At 42.7% G+C, this 24,221-nt stretch overlaps 1 protein-coding gene and 1 long non-coding RNA gene across 2 annotated transcripts in view; one reads left to right on the top strand and one right to left on the bottom strand.

Annotated features, from left to right (window-relative positions):
* LOC311070548 overlaps positions 1-23,691 on the bottom strand; it is a 36,724-nt gene extending 13,033 nt beyond the window's left edge. Inside the window, exon 1 of the long non-coding RNA XR_014603688.1 lies at positions 23,655-23,691. This is a non-coding gene — a long non-coding RNA (uncharacterized lncRNA). The remainder of the gene's footprint in view (positions 1-23,654) is intronic.
* LOC311070547 (large ribosomal subunit protein uL15-like) lies at positions 22,288-23,627 on the top strand. Its single transcript, XM_084094459.1, has 2 exons — positions 22,288-22,591; positions 23,466-23,627. The coding sequence occupies exons 1-2, from the start codon at positions 22,445-22,447 to the stop codon at positions 23,592-23,594; spliced, it is 276 nt and encodes a 91-aa protein (XP_083950585.1). The 5' UTR covers positions 22,288-22,444; the 3' UTR covers positions 23,595-23,627.
* Positions 23,692-24,221: the final 530 nt, after the last annotated feature.

A 24,221-nucleotide genomic window follows, 5' to 3' on the forward strand; every position in this document is an offset into this window, starting at 1 on the left:
GTAACACAGACGCGCAGCGCAAAAACACTACGTGAACCAACTAGAGGCCCAGGGAGAAGGAAATGAATAGTGGAATAAAGTCGTTATTTTTGTTTGTTTTAGCGCACAAAAAGTATTCTCGTCGCTTGATATACTTAAGATTGAGCCACTGTAGTCACTTGGACTATATTAACGATCTCTTTAATAACTTTTCTGGGCCAGCAAGTTTGGGCCACCTAGCAGCCTATGGAGAAGTGATCAGCTCTCAGATTTCATCAAAAATATCTTAATTTGTGTTCCGAAGATGAACGAAGGTCTTACGCGGTTGGAACAACATGAGGGTGAGTAATTACTGACAGAATTTACATTTTTGGGTGAACTAACCCTTTAACAGGGTGGGAGATCTCCAAGCCCTGGCAGTTTCGACAGCTTGCTTGGAGTTTGCCCCGGGAGGAGTTAAGGCCATCTTGCATCCGAGACCTGGCTATGTGCCCAAGGTGCATTCCAGCATGGCACGGTCTACGGTCCTGCAGGCATTTTATCCTCCACCACATGTGTCGGCAGAAGAAGAGAGACTTCACATGCTTTGTCCTGTCAGAGCACTGAGTATTAACCTTGAGAGGTCCTCTTCTTGGAGGAGGTCGGACCAACTTTTAGTGTGTTTTGGGCCACCTAGGGGCTCCCTGCATACAAGCAAACAATCAGTAATTGGATTGTACAGGCTATTGCCTCGGCCTACCAGATGCGCAATCTGTCTTCACCTTTGGCCGTGAGGGCTCATTCTACTAGAGGCATGGCTTCCTCTAGGGCCCTCTACTCGGGAGTGCCTCTCCAGGAGATCTGTGACTCAGCCGGTTGGGCACACACCTTTATCAGGTTTTATAGTCTGCACCTCCCTAATACTAAAGGTGCACGAGTGCTCTATTAGTTTTTATTTTTATTTCGTTTTGACTTTTTGTTTTCAAATTCAGTTTAGTTTTAATTAGTTTTTAAAGTGGGTTTGTTAGTTTATTTTATTTTTTATTATTTGAAAATGCTTAGTTTTAGTTTTGTTTTTATTAGTTTTAGTGTTTTTAAGTCTTTTTTTGTAAGTTGGGTTATTTGTCAGGGTCAAGATTCAAAAAGGTCAGAAAAAGTATTGTGTAATAATAACTCAACAAAAACATCATACAATTTTAGAAAAAAAAATCACACCCCATTGAAATTCCTTTACCTCTTACAAAATCCACACGCCGTACCAAAAATCTACACATCTTCTATACAGAATTCACACCCTATACAAATACGTTACCACAGCTGTACAATTTTCACACCCTATACTAAAATTACCCTCTACAGTCAATAGCCTACTCATCTGGATTGAAGCAGCAAACATTCAGTGTAAAAGTAAAAAAAATGACATAACATTATTTAATATTTGAATCGCAGCTTATATAAATTAGTGTTTTGACATCGACAACCACAACCAAAAAGTGCATTTTACCTCAAACTTGGACTAGATAACTTAAGAAGGCGCAATCGCTTCTCGGGTCGACATTAACACACTGACAAAATTATATTCAGAATTTAAAATATTTTTATACTACTTTTTAATGTGTGATTGTGTAAAGGTGTTCACGAGATAGAGATACTAACCTTTAGCGAACTTGCTTTCAATATCGAACGAACACTCGTTCTCATGGAGACGCGGTGTGCACGGAGGGGAGGGGCTATGTGTGTGTGTGTGTGTGCGCGCGCATGTGAGAGACGCGTGAGTGACAGAGAGACGGAGGGAGAGCAGGGAAAGGAAATGTAGCTGAACGAATACGCTGCATGTTTTAAATAGCGTTAAAAAATGAAAGACCTCGACAAAGACGAAAACTAAGAATAATTACTCTACAATTCTATTTTATTTTAGTTAGTTTTGCCAAACACACATTACAGTTTTAGTTAGTTATCGTTTTTGTAATACCTCGTTTTTATTTTTATTTCAGTTAACGACAATGTTTTTTCCCACCTAGTTTTCATTTTTTCGTTCGTTTTCGTTAACGATTATAACCTTGGTGCTCTCGCCCTAGCTTGTGCCTGATACAGTTTCACACAAGAGCAGGCATTTTGGTGCATGGCATAGTGGGCATTCGTTCCCCAAAGAGTCGTTTTTAAGACGCAGTGCGTGTTCCCTCGAAAGGGAACGTCTCGGGTTACGTCTTTAACCCTTGTTCCCTGAGAAGGGAACGAGACACTGCGTCGCCTTGCCACGCCCCTTCATGCCTGGGAGCGGCTTGCTTCATCACGAGGCTAACGCGTGTGTGTGCCGGCGTCATTTTATACTTCCGGGTATGCCGTCACATATTATGTCATGACGCAGCTCCAATCAGGATTGGAATAGTTTCATTCATACTTCAGAGGCGCACGCTCAGGGAGCGTCCCCCAAAGAGTCATTTTTATGACACAGTGTCTCGTTCCCTTCTCAGGGAACAAGGGTTACAGACGTAACCCGAGACGTTTTCTTCGTTGTCGGTTTATAATTGTAAAGATTTTGATACAGTTAGAGCCGCATGAGGGTCGTGCGCAATGGTTTGGTCCATCGTTGTTTGTGGGGGTATCCTGAAAAATCAGGATTCCCAATTTGACTGACGCACCTCAGGGCATCAAGAAACATGAACATGTATGCCGTGTTCGCATGATGTACGTACCGGTGTCCCTCACCGAACAGGCCTCAATCGAAACTCCTCAGAACCCTGCTCGCAAGTCCAGTTTGCCCAGTGTAGCACTATTCTCTGACCTTATCTCAATAGACCCCAATGGTATTATAATGGCAGACATTAGAGATAAATTTCATGAGATTAATAGGGGATTTGATGAGGTCTTCAGTCTGCAGTTCAGGAGCTATAATAGCGCTGCTGGCCCCTTCCAGGCGAGGGTAAACATGGGGCCTGTCCAACCACCGCAATGGAAGGGAAGAGTTCCACAGTACTCCAGGGACCAGTTACAGGAGCTGCTGGCTCAATTCAACGAGCTAGAATCACTAGGTGTTTTTTGAAAGCCTGAAGACATTGACGTCGATGTTGAATACGTCAACCCATTTCGTCTTGTTACAGCATTTTCCGATGTGGGTCAATATAGCAAACCCCAGCTGTCACTTATGCCAAATGTGGATGCCACGTTGCGTCAGATTGCTCAGTATTGTCGCCACTGACCTCACCAAGGCATTCTACCAAATTCCACTGTCCAAATCCTCTATGAAGTACTGCAGGGTGGTCACGCCATTTAAAGGGGTCCGGGTGTATGCCAGATGTGCCATGGGCATGCCTGGTTTAGAAACTGTGTGAGAAGAATTGACCTGTCGGGTACTTGGCGACCTCCTTCAACAGGGACAAGTGGCCAAGGTTGCTGATTGCCTGTATTGTGGGGCTGAAACCCTTAAATAGAGGTCGACCAATAGTGGATTTTACCGATAACGATAGCTAGGTTGGGCCATACTTGCCGATAACCGATTAATCAACCGATAGTTTTTAAAATTGATACTGGATAAAAACAAACATAGCACTCCAAGTAAAACAGTGCTGAACTTTATTATAAACATAATAAAACTGTATTGAACCATGAAAACATGCTAAATGAAATAAATATATAATATGAATAAATATTGAAGTCAATAAAAGACATTCATTCAAACTGAAACAAAAAGTAATACTCTAAATAACAAATAAAACCAGTTACATTCAAAATGTAACTGTTTAACTGTTCTTTTTCAAGCCAACTTGAAATTGAACAAAATTTGATCGGTATAATATTTGAGCAATACAATTGCACCTTGATCATTCATGTTAGTTTGATTAGTGCATTAACTATGTTAACAAATAAAAACGTACTGGGTTACCAATGTAACCTCGGTTCTCTCTAGAAGAGGGAACGAGTATTGCGTAAGTTGCTTACGCATCGGGAAAGTCTTCTTTCTTCGAGATCTGAAGCCAAAAATTATCCTTAATTTTGTATTCATTGTCAACGCAGTGCGGCAGACGGCAGACCTAGGCAGGCTGTATAAGCGTGCTCATTGGCTGCTCGGCGGCAACTGCTTAAGCCTATCAGTGAGCGCTCTAATACGCGCCCTCCACACCCTTCTAACCGTCAGAATGGGTGTGGCCAGCGTGTATATAACCAGCGCTCACAGGCTAAATATCTGGTTTTCGCAGTCTGAAGCGCAAAAGCTCGTGGCGCGACACGGCAGGTTACGCAATACTCGTTCCCTCTTCTAGAGAGAACCGAGGTTACATTGGTAACCGAGTACGTTCTCTTACGAGAGGTTCTCTCGTATTGCGTAAGTTGCTTACGCATCGGGAACCCTTTGTCAACGCCGTGTGCGCCGAGCATCCAGCCCATGAATCCCAGGGAGACCGGGGAAAAACATTCTGCTGGAATATGTGGCCGGTCGGAGAGACGGGCCAGCACAGCACAAAGCACTTCACTCAGTCTATAAAATAGAGCGGCGCGGCCGGTCTGTAAGCATATAGTAGTGCAAAACAGTAGGGCCGGCAGAGCGAGGCCACACAGTACATAAGCACTCATTAGGGTAAGAAAAGAGCGACATAGTCGGTCTTTCATGAAGAGAATAAACCCCCGCGCTACATAGTGGAATACGGGCGGCCAGCAGCGCGGGCCAGCACCGGTAAAACAGCGCGTAGAGGGGAATGAGAAACAGAGCGGCCCAGCCGGTCTGAGTATAAAAACACTTCACCCTAAGTATATACCAGAAGTATCGTTAGCATGTGAACGTAGTCTGCACATGAGAGACTGGGCAGAGCATATATGTCACTTATACTGACAATAATTTTGCCTGTAAGGCGGGAACTTCCAGGTTATAAAACCTCACGAATGTTGATGGGGAGGCCCAGCCCGCTGCCATACAAATATCGTGGATAGAAATTCCGCTGGACCAGGCCCACGACGAGGCCATGCCTCTAGTAGAGTGGGCTCTGATACCCAAAGGGCACTGCAGGTGTTTGGAGGCATAAGCTGCTGCAATCGCGTCCACTATCCACCTGGACAGGCTCTGTTTCGAGGCGGCGAGACCCTTGGTGCGTCCGCCGAAGGAAACAAAGAGCTGCTCTGAACGCCTGAAAGCGGCGGAGCGCGTGATGTAAACTCTCAGCGCCTGGACAGGGCATAGGAGGTTATCACTGTCCCCATTGTCGGATGCTGGCAGAGCCGAAAGGGAAATGACTTGTGCCCTAAAAGGGGTTCCAATCGCTTTGGGGATGTAACCGTGTCTCGGTCTGAGAATGACTTTCGAGTCGTTCGGTCCGAACTCAAGACATGCAGGGCTAACAGATAGCGCGTGCAAATCCCCCACACGTTTAACTGAAGACAGGGCTATCAGAAAAACGGTTTTAAGCGACAGGTACTTTAAATCCACGGATTCGAGCGGTTCAAAGGGAAAAGCCTTCAGGGCCCCCAGGACCAAGGACAGATCCCAAAAAGGAACCGAGGGGGGCCGCGGGGGGTTCATCCGTCTAGCTCCTCTGAGGAAGTGGATAATGAGCTCATTCCTTCCTATTGCCCGGCTGCGCGTCGTCTCCACGAACGCTGCAATAGCCGCCACATATACTTTGAGCGTGGAAGGGGACCTGCCCTTTTCCAACAGCTCTTGTAGGAAGGAGAGCACCCGCGGGACCCCACATGCACGTGGATCCAAGCTTTTAGTAGTGCACCATTTGGAAAACACCGACCATTTAGACGCGTAGAGCCGTCTCGTAGAGGGGGCTCTAGACTGTGTGATCGTGTTCACGACCCCTTCTGACAGGTCAACGGGTATCCGTTGATCACCCATGCATGCAGAGACGAACGCTCTGGATGGGGATGCCAGATCGATCCACCGGCTTGGGAGAGGAGATCCTTTCTCACCGGGATCGGCCATGGGGATGAGTGCGACAGCCTCACTAGCTCTGGGTACCAAGTTTGGTTCTCCCAGCGCGGGGCTATCAGAAGCACTGAGTGGTGCGTTTCTCTGATCCTCGAAATGACCTGTGGCAACAGGGAGATCGGAGGAAAAGCATACAGCGGGAGGCTGGGCCATGTCTGGGACAGCGCGTCCTCGCATTTCGAGTAATATTTCGGGCAGTGAGCGTTGTCTTTCGACACAAAGAGGTCGATCTCCGCTCTGCCGAATAGGCGCCAGAGAAACTGGACTGTCTGGGGGTGCAGGAACCATTCTCCCGGGGGAATGTTGTCCCTGGACAGTCTGTCTGGACCGACATTCAGGTGGCCCGGCACGTGCGCGTCTCTCAGCGAGCGCAGCGAGCGGTAAGCCCACACGAGAAGGCGTTCTGTCAGCTTGCACAGATTCCTGGATCTGACACCGCCCTGTCGGTTCACATAGGATACCACGGACATGTTGTCCGAGCGGACTAGCACATGGTGATCCTGTATGAATGGGAGGAAGCGCTTGAGCGCGTTCTCGACCGCTATCATCTCCAAACAGTTTATGTGGAGGCATTTTTCCTGGTCTGACCACAGGCCAAAAAACGGTTTGCCCTTTGAGAATTGGCGGTTGTCCGGCCGCAGCGGGACTAACACACTCTCTTCTTTTCTGAACGTTGCTCGTGACCGTCCGCTCTGTCATCCCTTGTGAACGGCGCAATCTGCGCGGCCCAACAAGGGAAAGAGCGGGCTTGCTTTCTGTATGTAAGAAAAACTGTCCGCGAGCTCGGAGAAGCGAACAGCATAAATTTTATCTGCCGCGAGAGCCGGGATTGAACCCGGGTCTCTAGCGTGAAAGTCTAAGATTCCGCCACTGAGCCACAGGGGAGAATACATTAGCTTTCGGTTAGCGTCATCATGTCTTGTGACGGCGTTTGCTTGCAGGCGTGTGTGTATTTATAACAGGCTCGTATACTGCGATAGTAACAATTCCAGTCGCCTGAACTTAAGAGGGGACTGAGAAATGTGTGAGAAATGGAGGTTATAGTCCGGCCACGGCGGGACGAAAACACTCTGTTCCCCTTTCACCGGTGAGTGACGCGCGAGGACGGAGTAGCTTTCTTGTAACGTAAAGAGAGCTCCAAGACCGTCCGCTTCTGCCATCCCTTGTGAGCGGCGCAGTTTGCGCGGCTCGAACAGAGGAAGAGGAAACTCGCTCCGAGACCGTCCGCTTCTGCCATCCCTTGAGAGCGGCGCAGTTGCACGGCTCGACCAGAGGGAGAGTACGGGTATCTATCACATTCGCCTCATCCCCTGACGCGGCGGCGGCGCGGGCAGAGCCGGCGGTAGAGCGGCCGGGAGGGAGAGGGCGAGAGAGAGCTCGAGGGAGAGGTTCCGGCGAGCTCCTCAGTCACATTAGTCTCCGGTGGTCTCTGCGAGCGGCGCTTCTTCTCGCGCGGCCCGGCAGGGACAGGCGGAGCGACAGCTTGGTCGAAAGCTTCAAGTCGAGCCCGCAGGGTCGACATTGAAAGTTCTTCGCACTCGGGACAGCCGCCCGTAGAGAGTGCGGTGGCGGCGTGCTCGCGGCCCAGGCAGAGAGCGCAGATGAGGTGGCGGTCTCCGTTGCTGAGCGGGGCGCGGCACGAGCCGCAGGAAAAACGAGGCGTTTTTATAAAAACGCCTCGTGCTCTTTTAGAATACAGAGAAAGTGTGTCGCGGAGCGAACACACACAGTAACAGTAATAATGTAAAGGATATGTCGCCGGATAGCGTAGCAGGCACGGATGGCTTAAGGCGGCGAAGACGGCCGGCTTCTTCAGGCGCTGTCCTAAGCTTGCTGGTCGCTGGTTTCAACGGCGGCGGCTCTCAAGATCCAGCGATGCGAAGAGCTTCGCTGAAGATAAGAAAATCAGATATTTAGCCTGTGAGCGCTGGTTATATACACGCTGGCCACACCCATTCTGACGGTTAGAAGGGTGTGGAGGGCGCAAAGCGCCCTCATTGGAGGCCGCGTATCAGAGCGCTCACTGATAGGCTTAAGCAGTTGCCGCCGAGCAGCCAATGAGCACGCTTATACAGCCTGCCTAGGTCTGCCGTCTGCCGCACTGCGTTGACAATGAATACAAAATTAAGGATAATTTTTGGCTTCAGATCTCGAAGAAAGAAGACTTTCCCGATGCGTAAGCAACTTACGAAATACGAGAGAACCTCTCGTAAGAGAACCTTAATTTAAAAATGTATTAGTACATGTTAATTAACAAATAATGAACAATCCTTATACAGAAGTTATTAACCTTAGTTAATGTTGCATGTGGAATTTTATTGTAAGTGTTATCATTTCATATAAAGCCAAACAGTCATGCTTAAATATCTACAAGAGCATTGAAATGACATAAATATTAAATGTAGTCTCACACTTTTGCTTCTATTTTATAAACACTTGATTATTATCTAATCAAAATAACAAAATATGTATTAAAGTGATGATGAAAAAATATGCTTTTCTGATTTGTTTATGTTTCTGTTGGCTGTATGAACATATCAGTTTGCTATCTTACGTCTCTAGCTTTAAATATGCAATTTCTCTGAATATTCAATGCATAAAAGTAACCAGCTGGATATAAACTAATGCAAATAGAGTTAACAATTGTGACATTAAACATTCGGGTCGGACTTACGTTTATTTTTGTCAGTGTTTTAACCGCTTGAGGTACTACTAATGTTAGCGTCCTCTCAGCCTTGAAGGCAAACAAACATAACTGTTGTGCTGTTCTTTCTCTACTAATGCAGCGTTTAGTCAACAAACTAATCACTTTATAATGATATGACAAAATGTACTGTATACATAGGCTACCTTTTAGCTGTCGGTGCTTTAAATGCACATTTGATGTCAGCGCTCTCCACGCAGCTTGTGCTCTCAGTGCAGCACGCAGAATCACGTGTCGAAATAAACAACACGAGGCATCAGCGATAGTTTTTATTACACCTCTAGAGCAGTGGTTCCCAAACCTGTCCTGCCGGCACCCCAACACTGCACGTTTTCTTTGTCTCCCTAATCAAACACACCTGATTCAACTCATCAGCTCATTATCACATGGGTTAATGAGCTGATGAGTTGAATCAGGTGTGTTTGATTAGGGAGACAAAGAAAATGTGCAGTGTTGGGGTGCCGGCAGGACAGGTTTGGGAACCACTGCTCTAGAGGCCGCTCTTGTACTGCATGATGCCAGCAGACCCTTCTCAGCTTTCTCTTACTGTGTAATGAATGACAGCGCGCGCTTCTCAGCCGCTCCAGCAACGGACGCAACCAGGAAAAACTATCGGTATGTATTTTTGCCGATAACGATAGTTCCACCGATCAACTATCGGTGCAGATTAATCGGCAAAACCGATGAATCGGACGACCTCTACCCTTAAAGACCTTCTTGCAGTGTGGAAAAAGGTCTTAGTGACTCTCCAGGCATGCAATCTCTGCTTAGCTCCCAGTAAGACTGTGGTTGCCCCGGTCCAGACAGACATTTTGGGGTGGGTGTGTAGTCAGGGTACTTTTCGCGCTAGTTTGCACCGCATTTGCAATGTTGGCTTTGTGTGACAGTAAACCATATGTGCAGGCTTTTGAAAAGCTGTGCAGGGGCGAATTCTCTGCAAGCCCGCGAGTTACCACTTTCTTGTTGACTGCAAGCCGCTTCCAGGTCTCTGTTCGTCATGTTGCCGGGCTTGTTATTCTCCCATCAGATTATGCTAATTGTAATGCTGCACAATGTGACAGTCCTACATGTCAAGTGGGTAGGTTCATCCGTGAATCTGTGGTCTCTGTGGTGTGCCATCTTACGTGGAACTCAAAAGGTACCCTTTGCCAATAGAGCCATGTGGGTGTCCATTCAGGCAGAGTGTCCGGACCTTCGTAGGGTAACTCCAAGAGAGATACTACAGTTATAGATGTGAAACGTTATTTGAACACTGTTACCTTGGCAAGAGATGGGCTTTTAGTTGTATGGCATAACACACCACTGTCGACCACCACTGAGTGCATCGTCGTTCCTAGGTCAGAGTTGCATGGTTTGCTTATGTCATTACATATTAGATTAGATCACCCCTCGCCCTCGGCACACCAGTTGAGACTTGTCGTCGGCTGGAACTTCTAGGCCCTGGATTTGGAGTTGGCCGTCCACCTTACCAGTAAGGGATGTCACCAATGTGCTGCACTGGCACAGTCCCCAGTGTTCGCAGCGGAGCAATGCAGACGGTCAGGTCTACCTTTGCAGCTGACGTGCTTGATCGTGGACGTCAGCTTATCCTAGTTGTTTGTGAGTGTGTGACATCCTTCACAGCCACTTTGTTGATTGATGACGAACGGAAGAAGACGTTGTGGGATGGTATCATACGCTTGTGCATTAGCCTTTGTCCGCTCGATGGCCCTTTTGCCGTAGTTAGAACGGACCCAGCACCAGGTTTCTCAGCACTGGCCAAGGATGTAATTCTTGCTCAATACAGGCTGGCCGTTGAGGTAGGTGATGCAAAAAATATTAACAAAAATCTGGTGGCGGAAAAGGCTATCCAGGAGCTACAGGGCGAGATTTTGCGTCTAGAACCATACTGCGGGGCCATCAGCCCTGTGCTGCTGTCGGTAGCTGTCGCTCAGTTAAATAGCCGTGTCCGGAACTGATTTTGATGCAGCACACACAATGCCTTGCTAACCACCCCCACAGTGTTAAGGCGAAAGCACCACGAAGCCGGGATGCACCTAGCCAAGATATTAGCTTGGGTGACCTCATGTACCTATATAGCAATAAGTCTCGAGCACTGCATTGCACTGCATTGGCTCCCTATTAAACGTCTCATCAATTTTTAAAATATTGCTGATTACTTACAAAGCACTAAATGGTTTAGCTCCGCAGTACTTGAGCGAGCTCTTAACGCATTATAGTCCTTCACGTCTATTGCGATCTCAAAAGTTAAAAGTTAAAAATTCCTAGAATATCTAAATCGACTATTGGTGGTAGATCCTTCTCCTATTTAGCACCAAAACTCTGGAACAGTCTTCCTACCATTGTCCGGGAAGCAGACACACTCTGTCAGTTCAAAGCCAGATTAAAGACACATCTCTTTAAAGTCTGTGTAGAGAGAATGGTGTCGTCTTAGCGGCCCCTAATTTAATAACAAATGATCGTTGCGACGGAAGCGAATCAATCAAAACTAACTTTAGCTGGAAAATAACTTTATTAAAGAACCGCTATAAAGCCAAAACAATCTCTGTTACCGTAAAGCTGCTTTGAAACAATCTACATTGTTAAAAGCGCTATATAAATGAGGATGACTTGACTTGACTTGACTCGAGCTCGAAGCCATTATCCCGTGCTTAGATTTGATGGAACATGGTGCAAGATCCGCAAGTTTACGGGTTCCCAGCTGCGGTGTAAGTGCTTCTTATAGGGTCCGCTTATCTGACTGTTATAAAGTTGACTCTTTCCCAAGTGTCGTAGGTCATTGTGAAGACTGTGCAGCATCTGAGAGTGAAGTGCCACCTAGCGCTCCCCCAAGTAATCCAGACATCCCCTTGGCGATAGCGGAGCCTGCTTCATCCCCAAGGTCTGATGGCAGCGGACGCCAGGAAGATAGAGATGTGTCCCCATCTTGTTCGGTGGAGGCTCCATGTCACGAGATGGCCTCCCCCTCAGCTGTCCCGGCCCGTCTCTGTCAGCCCCTTAACAAGTTGAAAGATTATGAGCTTCAATAGATGGGCTGCCTTCGCCTGTATCCTTATTTTGGCTTAAAGGATTTTGTCTGATGTGTTGCATTGGTGTTAAATACAGCTCTGTGAGGTCTGCTGTGCTGTTGGAATTGCACAGATGGTTCATTCAATTCATCTTGTGTTGTCACATACCACCTTTTTGTTTCCCGGTTTGTGTGTTTCTCAAGTCGACAGGTGCCGGAGAAGAGGGTGTATAATCCGGAGGAAAACGGGTGGCGCCAGTATGTGGATCGTGACGTGGTCCTTGACGTGGAGCGTGAACACGCAGACCCAGGCGGAGCATGCGCGTGGGCTACTTCTTGTTGTTGTATTTCTGCGATCGCCATTAAAGGCTTGACTAAACTAGTCTCTCGTGTCAGCGACTCACTGTACCTTACCTTCACACTGGCGCTATATGTAGGAGCATGGCTTGTTCCTGTCACCACCACACAAAGCAATGTTTTTAAGGTGACAATCCGTTATAAATTTGAAGATTGTACTGTATCTTGAAGATTGTAATGTATCTTCTATTATATAAGATGAATATAGAAATTTTGTTAATTAAAAAATAAGCACTTTAATGTTAAAATGTTAAATTGCCTGGGGCCCAAACTTAATGTTGGTTCGCCTCTGGGTGTGTGTGTCTCATTATGTCCACTAATTAAGTTCATTTCTGTTTGAGATTCATGGTCGGGTCTCCTCCATGTGTACGTTGTGTTGGACTGCTTACTGTATCTTATTTGAATTTGCCTTGAGGATTATTAAAGCTGGTTATACTTCCTTCTTCTTCATTGTGTGTTTGTCTTGCACCACAAACCGTGACAGCTTATTTCCCTGTATCACACACACATACAGTACACACTTTAAAATAAACTGATAAACACCATGAAAAGACAGATGGTTTAACTAAAGGACACATGATGACTTACAGATCAGCTAAAGTGGCCCATCCAAACTACACGTACAATGCAAATGAACAGACAGTGCACAGTGTTACCCATAAACAAGACAAATCAGCATCAGGGTAACATGCATGACACTGAAACAACAGAAAATGTGTTTATATTGATATTTAAATATTTATATTTAATATTATTTTAATATAGGCTTATTTTCTGTCCAATTTTTGTGTTACTTGAATTAAAAGTGTGGTTATTTTATTGTATTGGCTTAATTGTTTTTAATTCAGATTTATTAAATTATTTAACTGAATTAAAAAGTTTAATAATAATACAATTATACAGTCACATTGTTGGAAAATGACAAATGAGATATCGTCCGAATCGGCATAAACCAAGGAACATAATGACATAAAGAAATCAAATTTCGAACCCTGTTTTCAAAAGTTATGTGTTTTTGCAAAAAACGTATCTCTGGAACACTAGGTGGCGCTCTGTTCAAACTTCTCATGTACCTTCAGGACATGCTGCTGATGATCCATACCAAATTTTGTGAAGATTTGTCATATAGTTTAAAAGATATGGCAATTAATGACACAATTCAAAATGGCGAATACGTGGTATATCCAATCCTGGCAAATTTGGGATCCACGGATTTGGCATGACACAAGGAATCCATAGATATCCATTTATGATTTTCTGACAAACTGTTCAAAAGTTATTGGCCAAAATAGTAGTTTTCCAGATCTCATGAACTGTAGGTGGCACTGTTACCAAATTTAGCATGGCCCTTCAGATCATGGTTCCAATGAAGCGTACCAATCTTTGCTTTGATTGATCAAACTTTGGCCGAGATTTCAGCCTATGAACCAATTTTGGGTCGACCTTGTTAAGTTGGTGACACCATAACTTTTGAACAAAGATGAATAAAAAAAATCGGCTAAGTCATTTCTGTGCGGCTCAGGACAAAGATCATCTGTGCCAATCTTTTCATCTTTCGTAAGAATTGGACACAATTTGAATGAGGAGTAGCAAATAAACTGAATACTGTACTGCCACTACTGTAATGGGCGGAGTCTTAATGTAATATATTGATTGTGATCACTATAATGAGTGGAATCAGGTGTATAAAGATGATTTTTTCAAGCTCAAAGGGTTCAAAAGTTATAACCATTTCAATGTTAAATTTTTGAACTGGTGATGGCGCTATAGAGTTGGTCATAGAGACTCAAAAATTGGTACAATTACTTTTCATGACCATCTCTACAAGTGTACCAAATTTCAACATTTGAGAAAAAACAGCTGTTTCAGAAGTAGATGTGAAAACGAACTCAAAATGAAGAATTTTTATATACATTTGAGCATGTTAAATTTATTGAGAGCCTTTCTCAGATAGACATCATGTCTGGAACTGAAACAACTTCTGCACCACTTCTGGCCACTCTTGCGATCTGGGCATGTGCTGCACTTTTCTTTCACTGTTAAAATAGCGATAATGATATTGAGAATATTACATTCGAAAGATTGTTACCTTCAGAACTTCTGCATGACGTGGGTTACATGACGCCATCACCACCGCGACTTTGTTTACGGCTTATAGTGGATCAGTCATTCAAATAATCATAAAAAACTAATTACAATTATTATTTTAAAGATAAAAATGACTCCTGACTCTATTAGAGTCACACTCGTTGTTCATCATTTGGAAATAACCTGTTTTAGCGTTTGTATTGGTTACACATATCAAAAATACATTATACAATTAGTAATTTGCACTGTTTTGAACTGATTTCCAATATAGTTTTTTGTACTTTCATTTAAAGTGCAATACAAACTAAAAACAATGTTTTGCTGGATAAAAACAAATATATATGTTTGATAAAACACTCACCGCATAATAAATAGAGGAGAAAAAAACTGTTTAATAACCTTCTGTTAAGTGACATTAACTAATTTAGCAAAACAGACACCGGTTTATCCACAGCACATTTATTCAGTTGTCATTTTTCAACAATTCATTTTTTGAAGCGTCAATTCAATTTCTGTCATCAAAAACACAAAGAAAACTCATTCCTTCACTCATTCTGCAGTAGCAGTGCATTGAACACAAGCCATCAAACTCTTTGTCTGAACAGAACGCAGTGAAGACCCCCTTCTTTCCAGAGGTGTTTTAGTCAGGCCCGTCGCGACAAGGCAGGCAAACCAAGCAATTGCTTGGGGCCCCGAGCTGGCCTGGGGCCCCAAGACAACGACTGGTTAAGAATAAAATGCAACGACAAACTGTGTGAGCGCCCCTTTGATAGTCAATGCAGTAAAGTGCAATGACACTGTTATCGGGATCCCCCTCAAGGGGGCCCCCCCTCAGTAGTCGCTGACAGCAGCCAGCCAATCACGCGATCTCTGCTGCCGGCAAAATACAAAAACTCCTCGGCAGTCATCATGAAGCGGAATTATGCTTCAGGAAGCCAAAAAATAATGAAGAGAAAGGAATAGGAGGATAAGAAAAAACAAGATAGTGGTAAGTAGGGGTGTAACGATACACGTATTCGTATTGAACCGTTCGGTACGAGGCTTTCGGTTCGGTGTTCGGTAACGTTACGCGTTTTCAAACCGAACGGTTCGTTGGAATTGGATTATTTTTCCTGCCGACCAAAATTTCGTTATTTCAAATGTAGGCGCGTGGCAAGCGCGCTCATAATGTAGAGACGGCGGTGTTCTGTCGATGTAGCATACTTTGTCAGAATAGCATACCGGAAGTTGAGTTTTATAGCGGGGTCTGTCAATTTAGCCTACTTTGTCAAAACAGCATACCAGTGTTTATGAAGGGGTATGCTGTTTTGATAGCCCCCGTTTTAATAAAAAATAGTTTATAAAGGGGTATGCTGTTTTGATAGCCCCTGGTTTAATAAAAAAATACAGTTTATAAAGGGGTATGCTGTTTTGATAGCCCCTGGTTTAATAAAAATACAGTTTATAAAGGGGTATGCTGTTTTGATAGCCCCTGGTTTAATAAAAAATACAGTTTATAAAGGGGTATGCTCTTTTGATAGCCCCTGGTTTAATAAAAATACAGTTTATAAAGGGGTATGCTGTTTTGATAGCCCCTGGTTTAATAAAAAAATACAGTTTATAAAGGGGTATGCTGTTTTGATAGCCCCTGGTTTAATAAAAATACAGTTTATAAAGGGGTATGCTGTTTTGATAGCCCCTGGTTTAATAAAAAATACAGTTTATAAAGGGGTATGCTGTTTTGATAGCCCCTGGTTTAATAAAAATACAGTTTATAAAGGGGTATGCTGTTTTGATAGCCCCTGGTTTAATAAAAATACAGTTTATAAAGGGGTATGCTGTTTTGATAGCCCCTGGTTTAATAAAAATACAGTTTATAAAGGGGTATGCTGTTTTGATAGCCCCTGGTTTAATAAAAATACAGTTTATAAAGGGGTATGCTCTTTTGATAGCCCCTGGTTTAATAAAAATACAGTTTATAAAGGGGTATGCTCTTTTGATAGCCCCTGGTTTAATAAAAATACAGTTTATAAAGGGGTATACTCTTTTGATAGCCCCTGGTTTAATAAAAATACAGTTTATAAAGGGGTATGCTCTTTTGATAGCCCCTGGTTTAATAAAAATACAGTTTATAAAGGGGTATGCTCTTTTGATAGCCCCTGGTTTAATAAAAATACAGTTTATAAAGGGGTATGCTCTTTTGATAGCCCCTGGTTTAATAAAAATACAGTTTATAAAGGGGTATGCTCTTTTGATAGCCCCTGGTTTAATAAAAATACAGTTTATAAAGGGGTATGCTCTTTTGATAGCCCCTGGTTTAATAAAAATACAGTTTATAAAGGGGTATGCTCTTTTGATAGCCCCTGGTTTAATAAAAATACAGTTTATAAAGGGGTATGCTCTTTTGATAGCCCCTGGTTTAATAAAAATACAGTTTATAAAGGGGTATGCTCTTTTGATAGCCCCTGGTTTAATAAAAATACAGTTTATAAAGGGGTATGCTGTTTTGATAGCCCCTGGTTTAATAAAAATACAGTTTATAAAGGGGTATGCTCTTTTGATAGCCCCTGGTTTAATAAAAATACAGTTTATAAAGGGGTATGCTCTTTTGATAGCCCCTGGTTTAATAAAAATACAGTTTATAAAGGGGTATGCTGTTTTGATAGCCCCTGGTTTAATAAAAATACAGTTTATAAAGGGGGTATACTCTTTTGATAGCCCCTGGTTTAATAAAAATACAGTTTATAAAGGGGTATGCTCTTTTGATAGCCCCTGGTTTAATAAAAAAATAATTTATAAAGGGGTATGCTCTTTTGATAGCCCCTGGTTTAATAAAAATACAGTTTATAAAGGGGTATGCTCTTTTGATAGCCCCTGGTTTAATAAAAATACAGTTTATAAAGGGGTATGCTCTTTTGATAGCCCCTGGTTTAATAAAAAATACAGTTTATAAAGGGGTATGCTCTTTTGATAGCCCCTGGTTTAATAAAAATACAGTTTATAAAGGGGTATGCTCTTTTGATAGCCCCTGGTTTAATAAAAATACAGTTTATAAAGGGGTATGCTGTTTTGATAGCCCCTGGTTTAATAAAAATACAGTTTATAAAGGGGTATGCTCTTTTGATAGCCCCTGGTTTAATAAAAAAATACAGTTTATAAAGGGGTATGCTCTTTTGATAGCCCCTGGTTTAATAAAAATACAGTTTATAAAGGGGTATGCTGTTTTGATAGCCCCTGGTTTAATAAAAATACAGTTTATAAAGGGGTATGCTCTTTTGATAGCCCCTGGTTTAATAAAAAAATACAGTTTATAAAGGGGTATGCTGTTTTGATAGCCCCTGGTTTAATAAAAATACAGTTTATAAAGGGGTATGCTCTTTTGATAGCCCCTGGTTTAATAAAAAAATACAGTTTATAAAGGGGTATGCTGTTTTGATAGCCCCTGGTTTAATAAAAAAATACAGTTTATAAAGGGGTATGCTGTTTTGATAGCCCCTGGTTTAATAAAAATACAGTTTATAAAGGGGTATGCTGTTTTGATAGCCCCTGGTTTAATAAAAATACAGTTTATAAAGGGGTATGCTGTTTTGATAGCCCCTGGTTTAATAAAAATACAGTTTATAAAGGGGTATGCTCTTTTGATAGCCCCTGGTTTAATAAAAATACAGTTTATAAAGGGGTATGCTCTTTTGATAGCCCCTGGTTTAATAAAAATACAGTTTATAAAGGGGTATGCTCTTTTGATAGCCCCTGGTTTAATAAAAATACAGTTTATAAAGGGGTATGCTCTTTTGATAGCCCCTGGTTTAATAAAAAATACAGTTTATAAAGGGGTATACTCTTTTACACTGAGTACACCTAACACTGAGTACACCTAACACTGAGCACACCTAACACTGAGTACACCTAACACTGAGTACACCTAACACTGAGTACACCTAACACTGAGTACACCTAACACTGAGTACACCTAACACTGAGCACACCTAACACTGAGTACTGAGTACACCTAACACTGAGTACACCTAACACTGAGTACTGAGTACACCTAACACTGAGCACATCTAACACTGAGTACTGAGTACACCTAACACTGAGTACACCTAACACTGAGCACATCTAACACTAAGAACATCTAACACTGAGTACTGAGTACATCTAACACTGAGTACACCTAACACTGAGTACTGAGTACACCTAACACTGAGTACTGAGTACACCTAACACTTTTATTACAAATATACTTTTATTTTTTACACAAAAAATGTATTCGAATGAGAGAGTTACGTGAGCCCAACGCCGCTTACTTTCACTTTCGCTTTATATTATTTCGCTTTGGCTTGTTTATAGATGTATATATTTTTTCATTCTTGTTCTGTTCTGAATAGCGTTAAATTTAAAGGATTTGTTGTGGAATATTTTTAGTGAATTTAAGCATACAGCAAAGGATAGTAGGCTATTAATTGGTTAATATTCTTACAATGGTTAATGGTTAACCAGTTAGCATCCCTGTAGCTTTAGCTAGATCAAAAGAGTGCAGAATCAACTTTGCGTTGCGATCGCGTCACGGATAAGCCACTGCACGTGCATCATCAAAAGCGGTTGTTAACAAAAGGCTTAAGAATAGGCCTATATAGGCCTATGGGTCGCGTCAATAAAAAAAAAAAAAAAGGGTCGCTCTTGAAAAAGTTTGAAAACCACTGGCCTAAAATAACTATTGCACCATATAATAACCTTTTACAGCCAAGGTTATAATCGTTAACGAAAACGAACAAAAAAATGAAAACTAGGTGGGAAAAAACGCTATTTAAAACACTTCGTTCGTAGTGTATTCGTTCAAATGCATTTCCTTTCCCTGCTCTCCCTCCGTCTCTGTCACTCATGTGTCTCTCACATGCGCGCGCGCACACACACACATACACACACACACACACACACACACACACACAGCCCCTCCCCTCCGTGCACACCGCGTCTCCATGAGAACGAGTGTTCGTTCGACGTTGAAAGCAAGTTCGCGAAAGGTTAGTATCTCTATCTCGTGAACACCTTTACACAATCACACATTAAAAAGTGGTATAAAAATATTTTAAATTCTGAATATAATTTTGTCAGTGTGTTAATGTCGACCCGAGAAGCGATTGCGCCTTCTTTAGAAAGTTAACTATTCGCAAGTTTGAGGAAAAATGCACTTTTTGGTTGTGGTTGTCGATGTCAAAACACTATATAAGCTGTGATTCAAATATTAAATAATGTTATGTCATTATGTCTTTTTGAATCTTGCCCCTGACAAATAACCCAAATTACAAAAAAAAGACTAAAACTAACACTAAAACTAATAAAAACTAAACGAAAACTAAGCATTTTTTAAAACAATAAAAACTAAACTAAACTAGCAAACCCACTTTAAAAACTAATTAAAACTAAACTGAATTTGAAAACAGTCAAAACAAAATAAAAATAAAAACTAATGAAAAATGAAAAACTATAATAGGCTAACCCTGTTTACAGCATATTTTAAAATCATATCAAAACACCAACATATGCAGAAATATTTGGAGTTGTTTATTATTATTTAAAGAGTTAAGTATCTTTAAATCTGTTTTATTCCAATGATTCTCACATACAGTATCCTTATTGGTTAAAATCAGTCTGTTGACATGTGTCCAGTTATTAATGGACTGATGATTCATCTGAAGGGGTTGTTTCGCCTCATATTATGTCTGTTGTAATGCATTCATAATAAATTCATGCTGCTGTTTATGCTTCATTGGTTGCTTGCTCATCTGGATATAATTGTATATATGTATGTACATATGTTCGTTTAGTTTAATTGGGTTAGGGTGCTGTGGAAAAAAAACTACAAAGGGGTGCCATGCTTTCAAAAAGTTTGGGAACCACTGCTCTATACAGCACTGAGCGTTTAGAGGTAGCTTCACACACACACACACACACACACACACGGGTCAGTGATGCTTCATCATATGGTAAACTCAGATATGAGCAGCTCACAGGGTCATCACAGTGACTCCAGTGTTAAGGCCCGTTCACACCAAGCACGATAACTATAAAGATAACGATAAAGATAACTATATAAGAGTCCACACCAACGACCGATAACAGTCTTTTTATTCTAAGCACGCGCGCCCCATTTTAAATGCGCGAGACCTTTAAATTAGAATGGATTCTGATTGACTGTCAGTGTTTTATCGTTTGACAGCTGGAATAAAATCGTTCTGAAAGTGATCCCAACGATATCGTTCCTCATATCTTTATCGTTATAGTTGTGGTGTGAACTCTGTTATTCTTTAATATGGAGAACGATTTTTAGAATTATATCTTTATCGTTATCTTTATAGTTATCGTCCTTGGTGTGAACGGGCCTTTAGAGATTAGACTGCAGGTTATCTGTAGCACAGCCCTCTGTAATCACAGGAAGATGTGTGCTTGTCACATTTAATGTTCATTCATTTTAGTAAACAGTGTAATAGTAACAGAGAGAGAGAGAGAGACAGAGAGAGAGATAGAGAGAGAGAGAGAGACAGAGAGAGAGAGAGACAGAGAGAGAGAGAGAGAGGATCTTATTCCTAAATGACAAACTTCACACTGGAACATTCAAATCTGTTTGCGCTGTCGCTGATAGAGCAGTTGTCAATATGAAACAGCTTTACTTTCACAATCTTTTCAACAACACAGTATCGGTATTTCGGTGTTACAAATATTCAAATGATCACAGAAGTACTGAAATAAAAGTTTATAGTTCGAGAATAAACACTGATATCTACGGTAGCAACCAAAACTGAGTAAATCACCTTTTGAAAGTCGCTTCAAATAGCGAAAATACGCTTCAGAATTTAAATGTATATAATGAGCGAGTACATCATGAATGCCTTTTTTCAAACCGTGTTTTTGTCTTATCCTGAATCACTACAGCAAGCCTGTAATAAGCGTTTATACTCGGACTACTTTACACCGGCACCGCTGCGGAGTAGCACAGTGCCTGAGTGACTCGCCCGCGTCATAGAAATAAACATAGAGAAGTAGCTCCGGCTACAATGTTCTTCCGCAAAACGCGTGCAGTTCTGTTTATTAACTGCTAGAGCGCTGATTCATCCAGTAATGAAGTCTTTATGAATCAATCATTCAAATCAAAATATTATGTTTCACCGGTCTAGATCTTACATGTGTGTTCAATCATATTCTACCCCTTCTGAGAGGGTATTCTCCACTGCTGGAGATACAATAAGGCTTAAGCTATAGAACAGGGCCCAAATTATCCTAGAGAATGCAGAAATATTTATTTTCCTTAATTAAATTATTTTTGCAAAAATTGCTAAATAATGTTGAATTTGTTGACATTACCAGTCTGCTAAACTCATTTGACAAGTATAAGAAATAAACACAAAAAGGATTTTTGCCTCACTACTATTTTTTTATTAGTTTTAATAATTTGTATTGAATGGGAACCGGAACCGAAACCGGAATCGTTTGGCAGAACCGGAATCGGAAAATGTCTTCCGATTCCCAACCCTAGCCTGAGAGCAGTCCGGGTTACCTCAGAGCCGCTCACTGCTCATGAACCGCTAGTCAGCTAGCGAGACTCCCACCCTGTGTTACGCTGTCAGACTCTCATTAGTGCTGTCCGCCACAGATCTACTTCACAGTAGAGGTATTCACGGGTCCAAACATTCGTGCCCGAACCCGAAAGAGACCCGTAATGTGCTACACCGAACTGACCCGGACAAAATATGCTTTTTAACGCAATTTAGTGTCCTAATTTTGCAAGTTACAAAAAAACACAAGCGGTGTCTAATCACGGCCGGGTTTTCTCCGAGTCTGATCTGATGACTCCGATCGCACGGGTATTACACACAATGTTAAACAGACCTGGGACCCGAAGTAATAGATTCGGACCCGACCCGGACCCGGCTGATCATTTAAAATATAGACCCGAACCCGTACAGATCCCGGATCGACGGGTCTCGGGTTCACTCACAGGGATAATGTTATTGACTTTCTAATTACAGCATTGAGGGAAAAACAAAGCCTGTGAATACTAGAAAGTGTGAAATAATTGGATTGTGTACACTTCATTTATCTGTATAACTCTCTGTGGTTTGGTCAGGTGTGACGTTTAGTGATGATGTCATCACGCTGCTGTCGTGCCGCCAGCCAATTGCTGATCATGGTCTGAGTATCTGAGCATCTGCCCTGTCCAATGAGCACGCAGCAATCTCACGACTATATCCAGATATTACCATAATGTTGAGCCAGAGATCAGGGATGAAGATCTGTGATCGTCTCAGGCGTGTTTAGTGCGGTGTGAAGAACTGACCCCAGATCAGATCAGTGTTGATTCAGTGATGCCAGATGCTGATGTTTGTGTGTGTGTGTCGTCAGTCACCCGGGGTACTTCGGGAAGGTGGGCATGAGGCATTACCATCTGAAGAGGAACACGGTGTTCTGCCCCACCATTAACCTGGACAAGCTGTGGACGCTGGTCAGCGAGCAGACGAGAGTGAACTACGGCAAGAAGCCCGACGGCCCCGCGCCCATCATCGACGTCGTGCGCGCTGTGAGTACACACACACACTCACACACACTCTCTCACACACACACACACACACACACACACAGCCCGCTCAGAGGCCCCGCGCCCATCATCGACGTCGTGCGCGCTGTGAGTACACACACACACACACACTCACACACACACTCACACACACACACCAATCCTGTTCCTGGAGCTCAGCCTGCCCTGCAATGTTTGATATCAGCTTCAAATGTGCAACAACTTCTTTAAACACACGCCTTTGCTCTTAAAGGGATAGTCCACTTTAAAATGAAAATTCTGTCATCATATACTCTTCCTCGTGTTGTTCCAGACCTGTATTAATTTCTTTCTCCTGCTGAACACAAAGGAAGATATTTAGAAGAATGTCAGTAACCAGACAGTTAATGGGTCCCATTGACTCCCATAGTATATTTTGTTCTACTATGGAAGTCAATAGGGTCCAAAATCTTGTCTGGTTACTGATGTTCTTCTAAATATCTTCCTTTGTGTTCAGCAGGAGAAAGAAATTAATACAGGTCTGGAACAACACGAGGAAGAGTATATGATGACAGAATTTTCATTTTAAAGTGGACTATCCCTTTAATAGCAGATTTAGAGGCCATATTGTTTTGTCATTATATATTATGTATAAAACCAGTTCAGTGCATTTGCTTTACAGTATAACCTCCCTCTGAAGCTGCTGTCACTGCAGTAATCTGCTTTATGGAGAGAGCAGCCGGAGATCTGTGTTCGTGAACTACACCTGTGTCTCAATCAGGGTTAACTTTCATATTAAAAAGCATTGTCCCTGCGCTTCTCCCGTCAGGAGTGTGTGTGTCCTGCTGAACGAGTCGTGTCTGGTTCTCTCCTCTGACCTCTGACCTGTGTGTTTCAGGGCTACTTCAAAGTGCTGGGCAAAGGCAAGCTGCCGAAGCAGCCGGTGATCGTGAAGGCCAAGTTCTTCAGCCGGCGGGCCGAGGAGAAGATCAAGGGTGTCGGAGGAGCGTGTGTGCTGACCGCATAAACACCTTTCTTAAATAAAGCTGATGAAACTCTCTCTCCTGCTTCGTCTCGCATCACTGACCTCCACCTGTGCTGAGCTGAGCTCCTGTGACGACTCTCAGGGTTTCAGACCTCTCCACAGGACACAACTGCACCTCAGACACTTATGCTAACAGCTAAAACTGAACAGTAGTGCTGAGGGCAGATTTTCACCTCTTCCAATTTGCTTCGACTTGAAAAGCTTGGCTCTGATTGGTCAAACTTAAAGCTTGGCTCTGATTGGTCAAACTGAAAGCTTGGCTCTGATTGGTCAAACTGAATGTAGCTGCACTGAAAAAGACGTCTGTGCCAGTCGTATTTTTGACAGTTTAAAAGCACAAGTAATGTTAATTTAATGACTTTAACTAATTTAATGAAGCCTGAGATGTATATCCCTCTGAAGATCGATTCACCAAAACCGTCCATGTTTTAAAAAGTTAACCACTAAAACGCCTAATCTCCACATGAGTCGTGTGGTTTCCTCCGAGTCCTCTAGAGACGAGAGCGCTCTATATAATAAAGGTTTATTACATGTATTCTTCTAAATCTAATTGCACTCACACACACACACATCTGATAGCCAGAAGCTCTGAGGTGCGAGCTCATTATC

The sequence above is a fragment of the Abramis brama genome (assembly GCF_963993115.1).
Source record: "Abramis brama genome assembly, chromosome: 20".
Lineage (NCBI taxonomy): Eukaryota > Metazoa > Chordata > Actinopteri > Cypriniformes > Leuciscidae > Abramis > Abramis brama.

What these genes read in the sequence shown, in the direction of transcription:
- LOC311070547 (XM_084094459.1), top strand. Translation starts at nt 22,445, where the DNA reads ATGAGGCATTACCATCTGAAGAGGAACACGGTGTTCTGCCCCACCATT. An exon ending in TCATCGACGTCGTGCGCGCT is followed by an intron (nt 22,592 to 23,465) that starts GTGAGTACACAC and finishes TGTGTGTTTCAG; the next exon opens with GGCTACTTCAAAGTGCTGGG.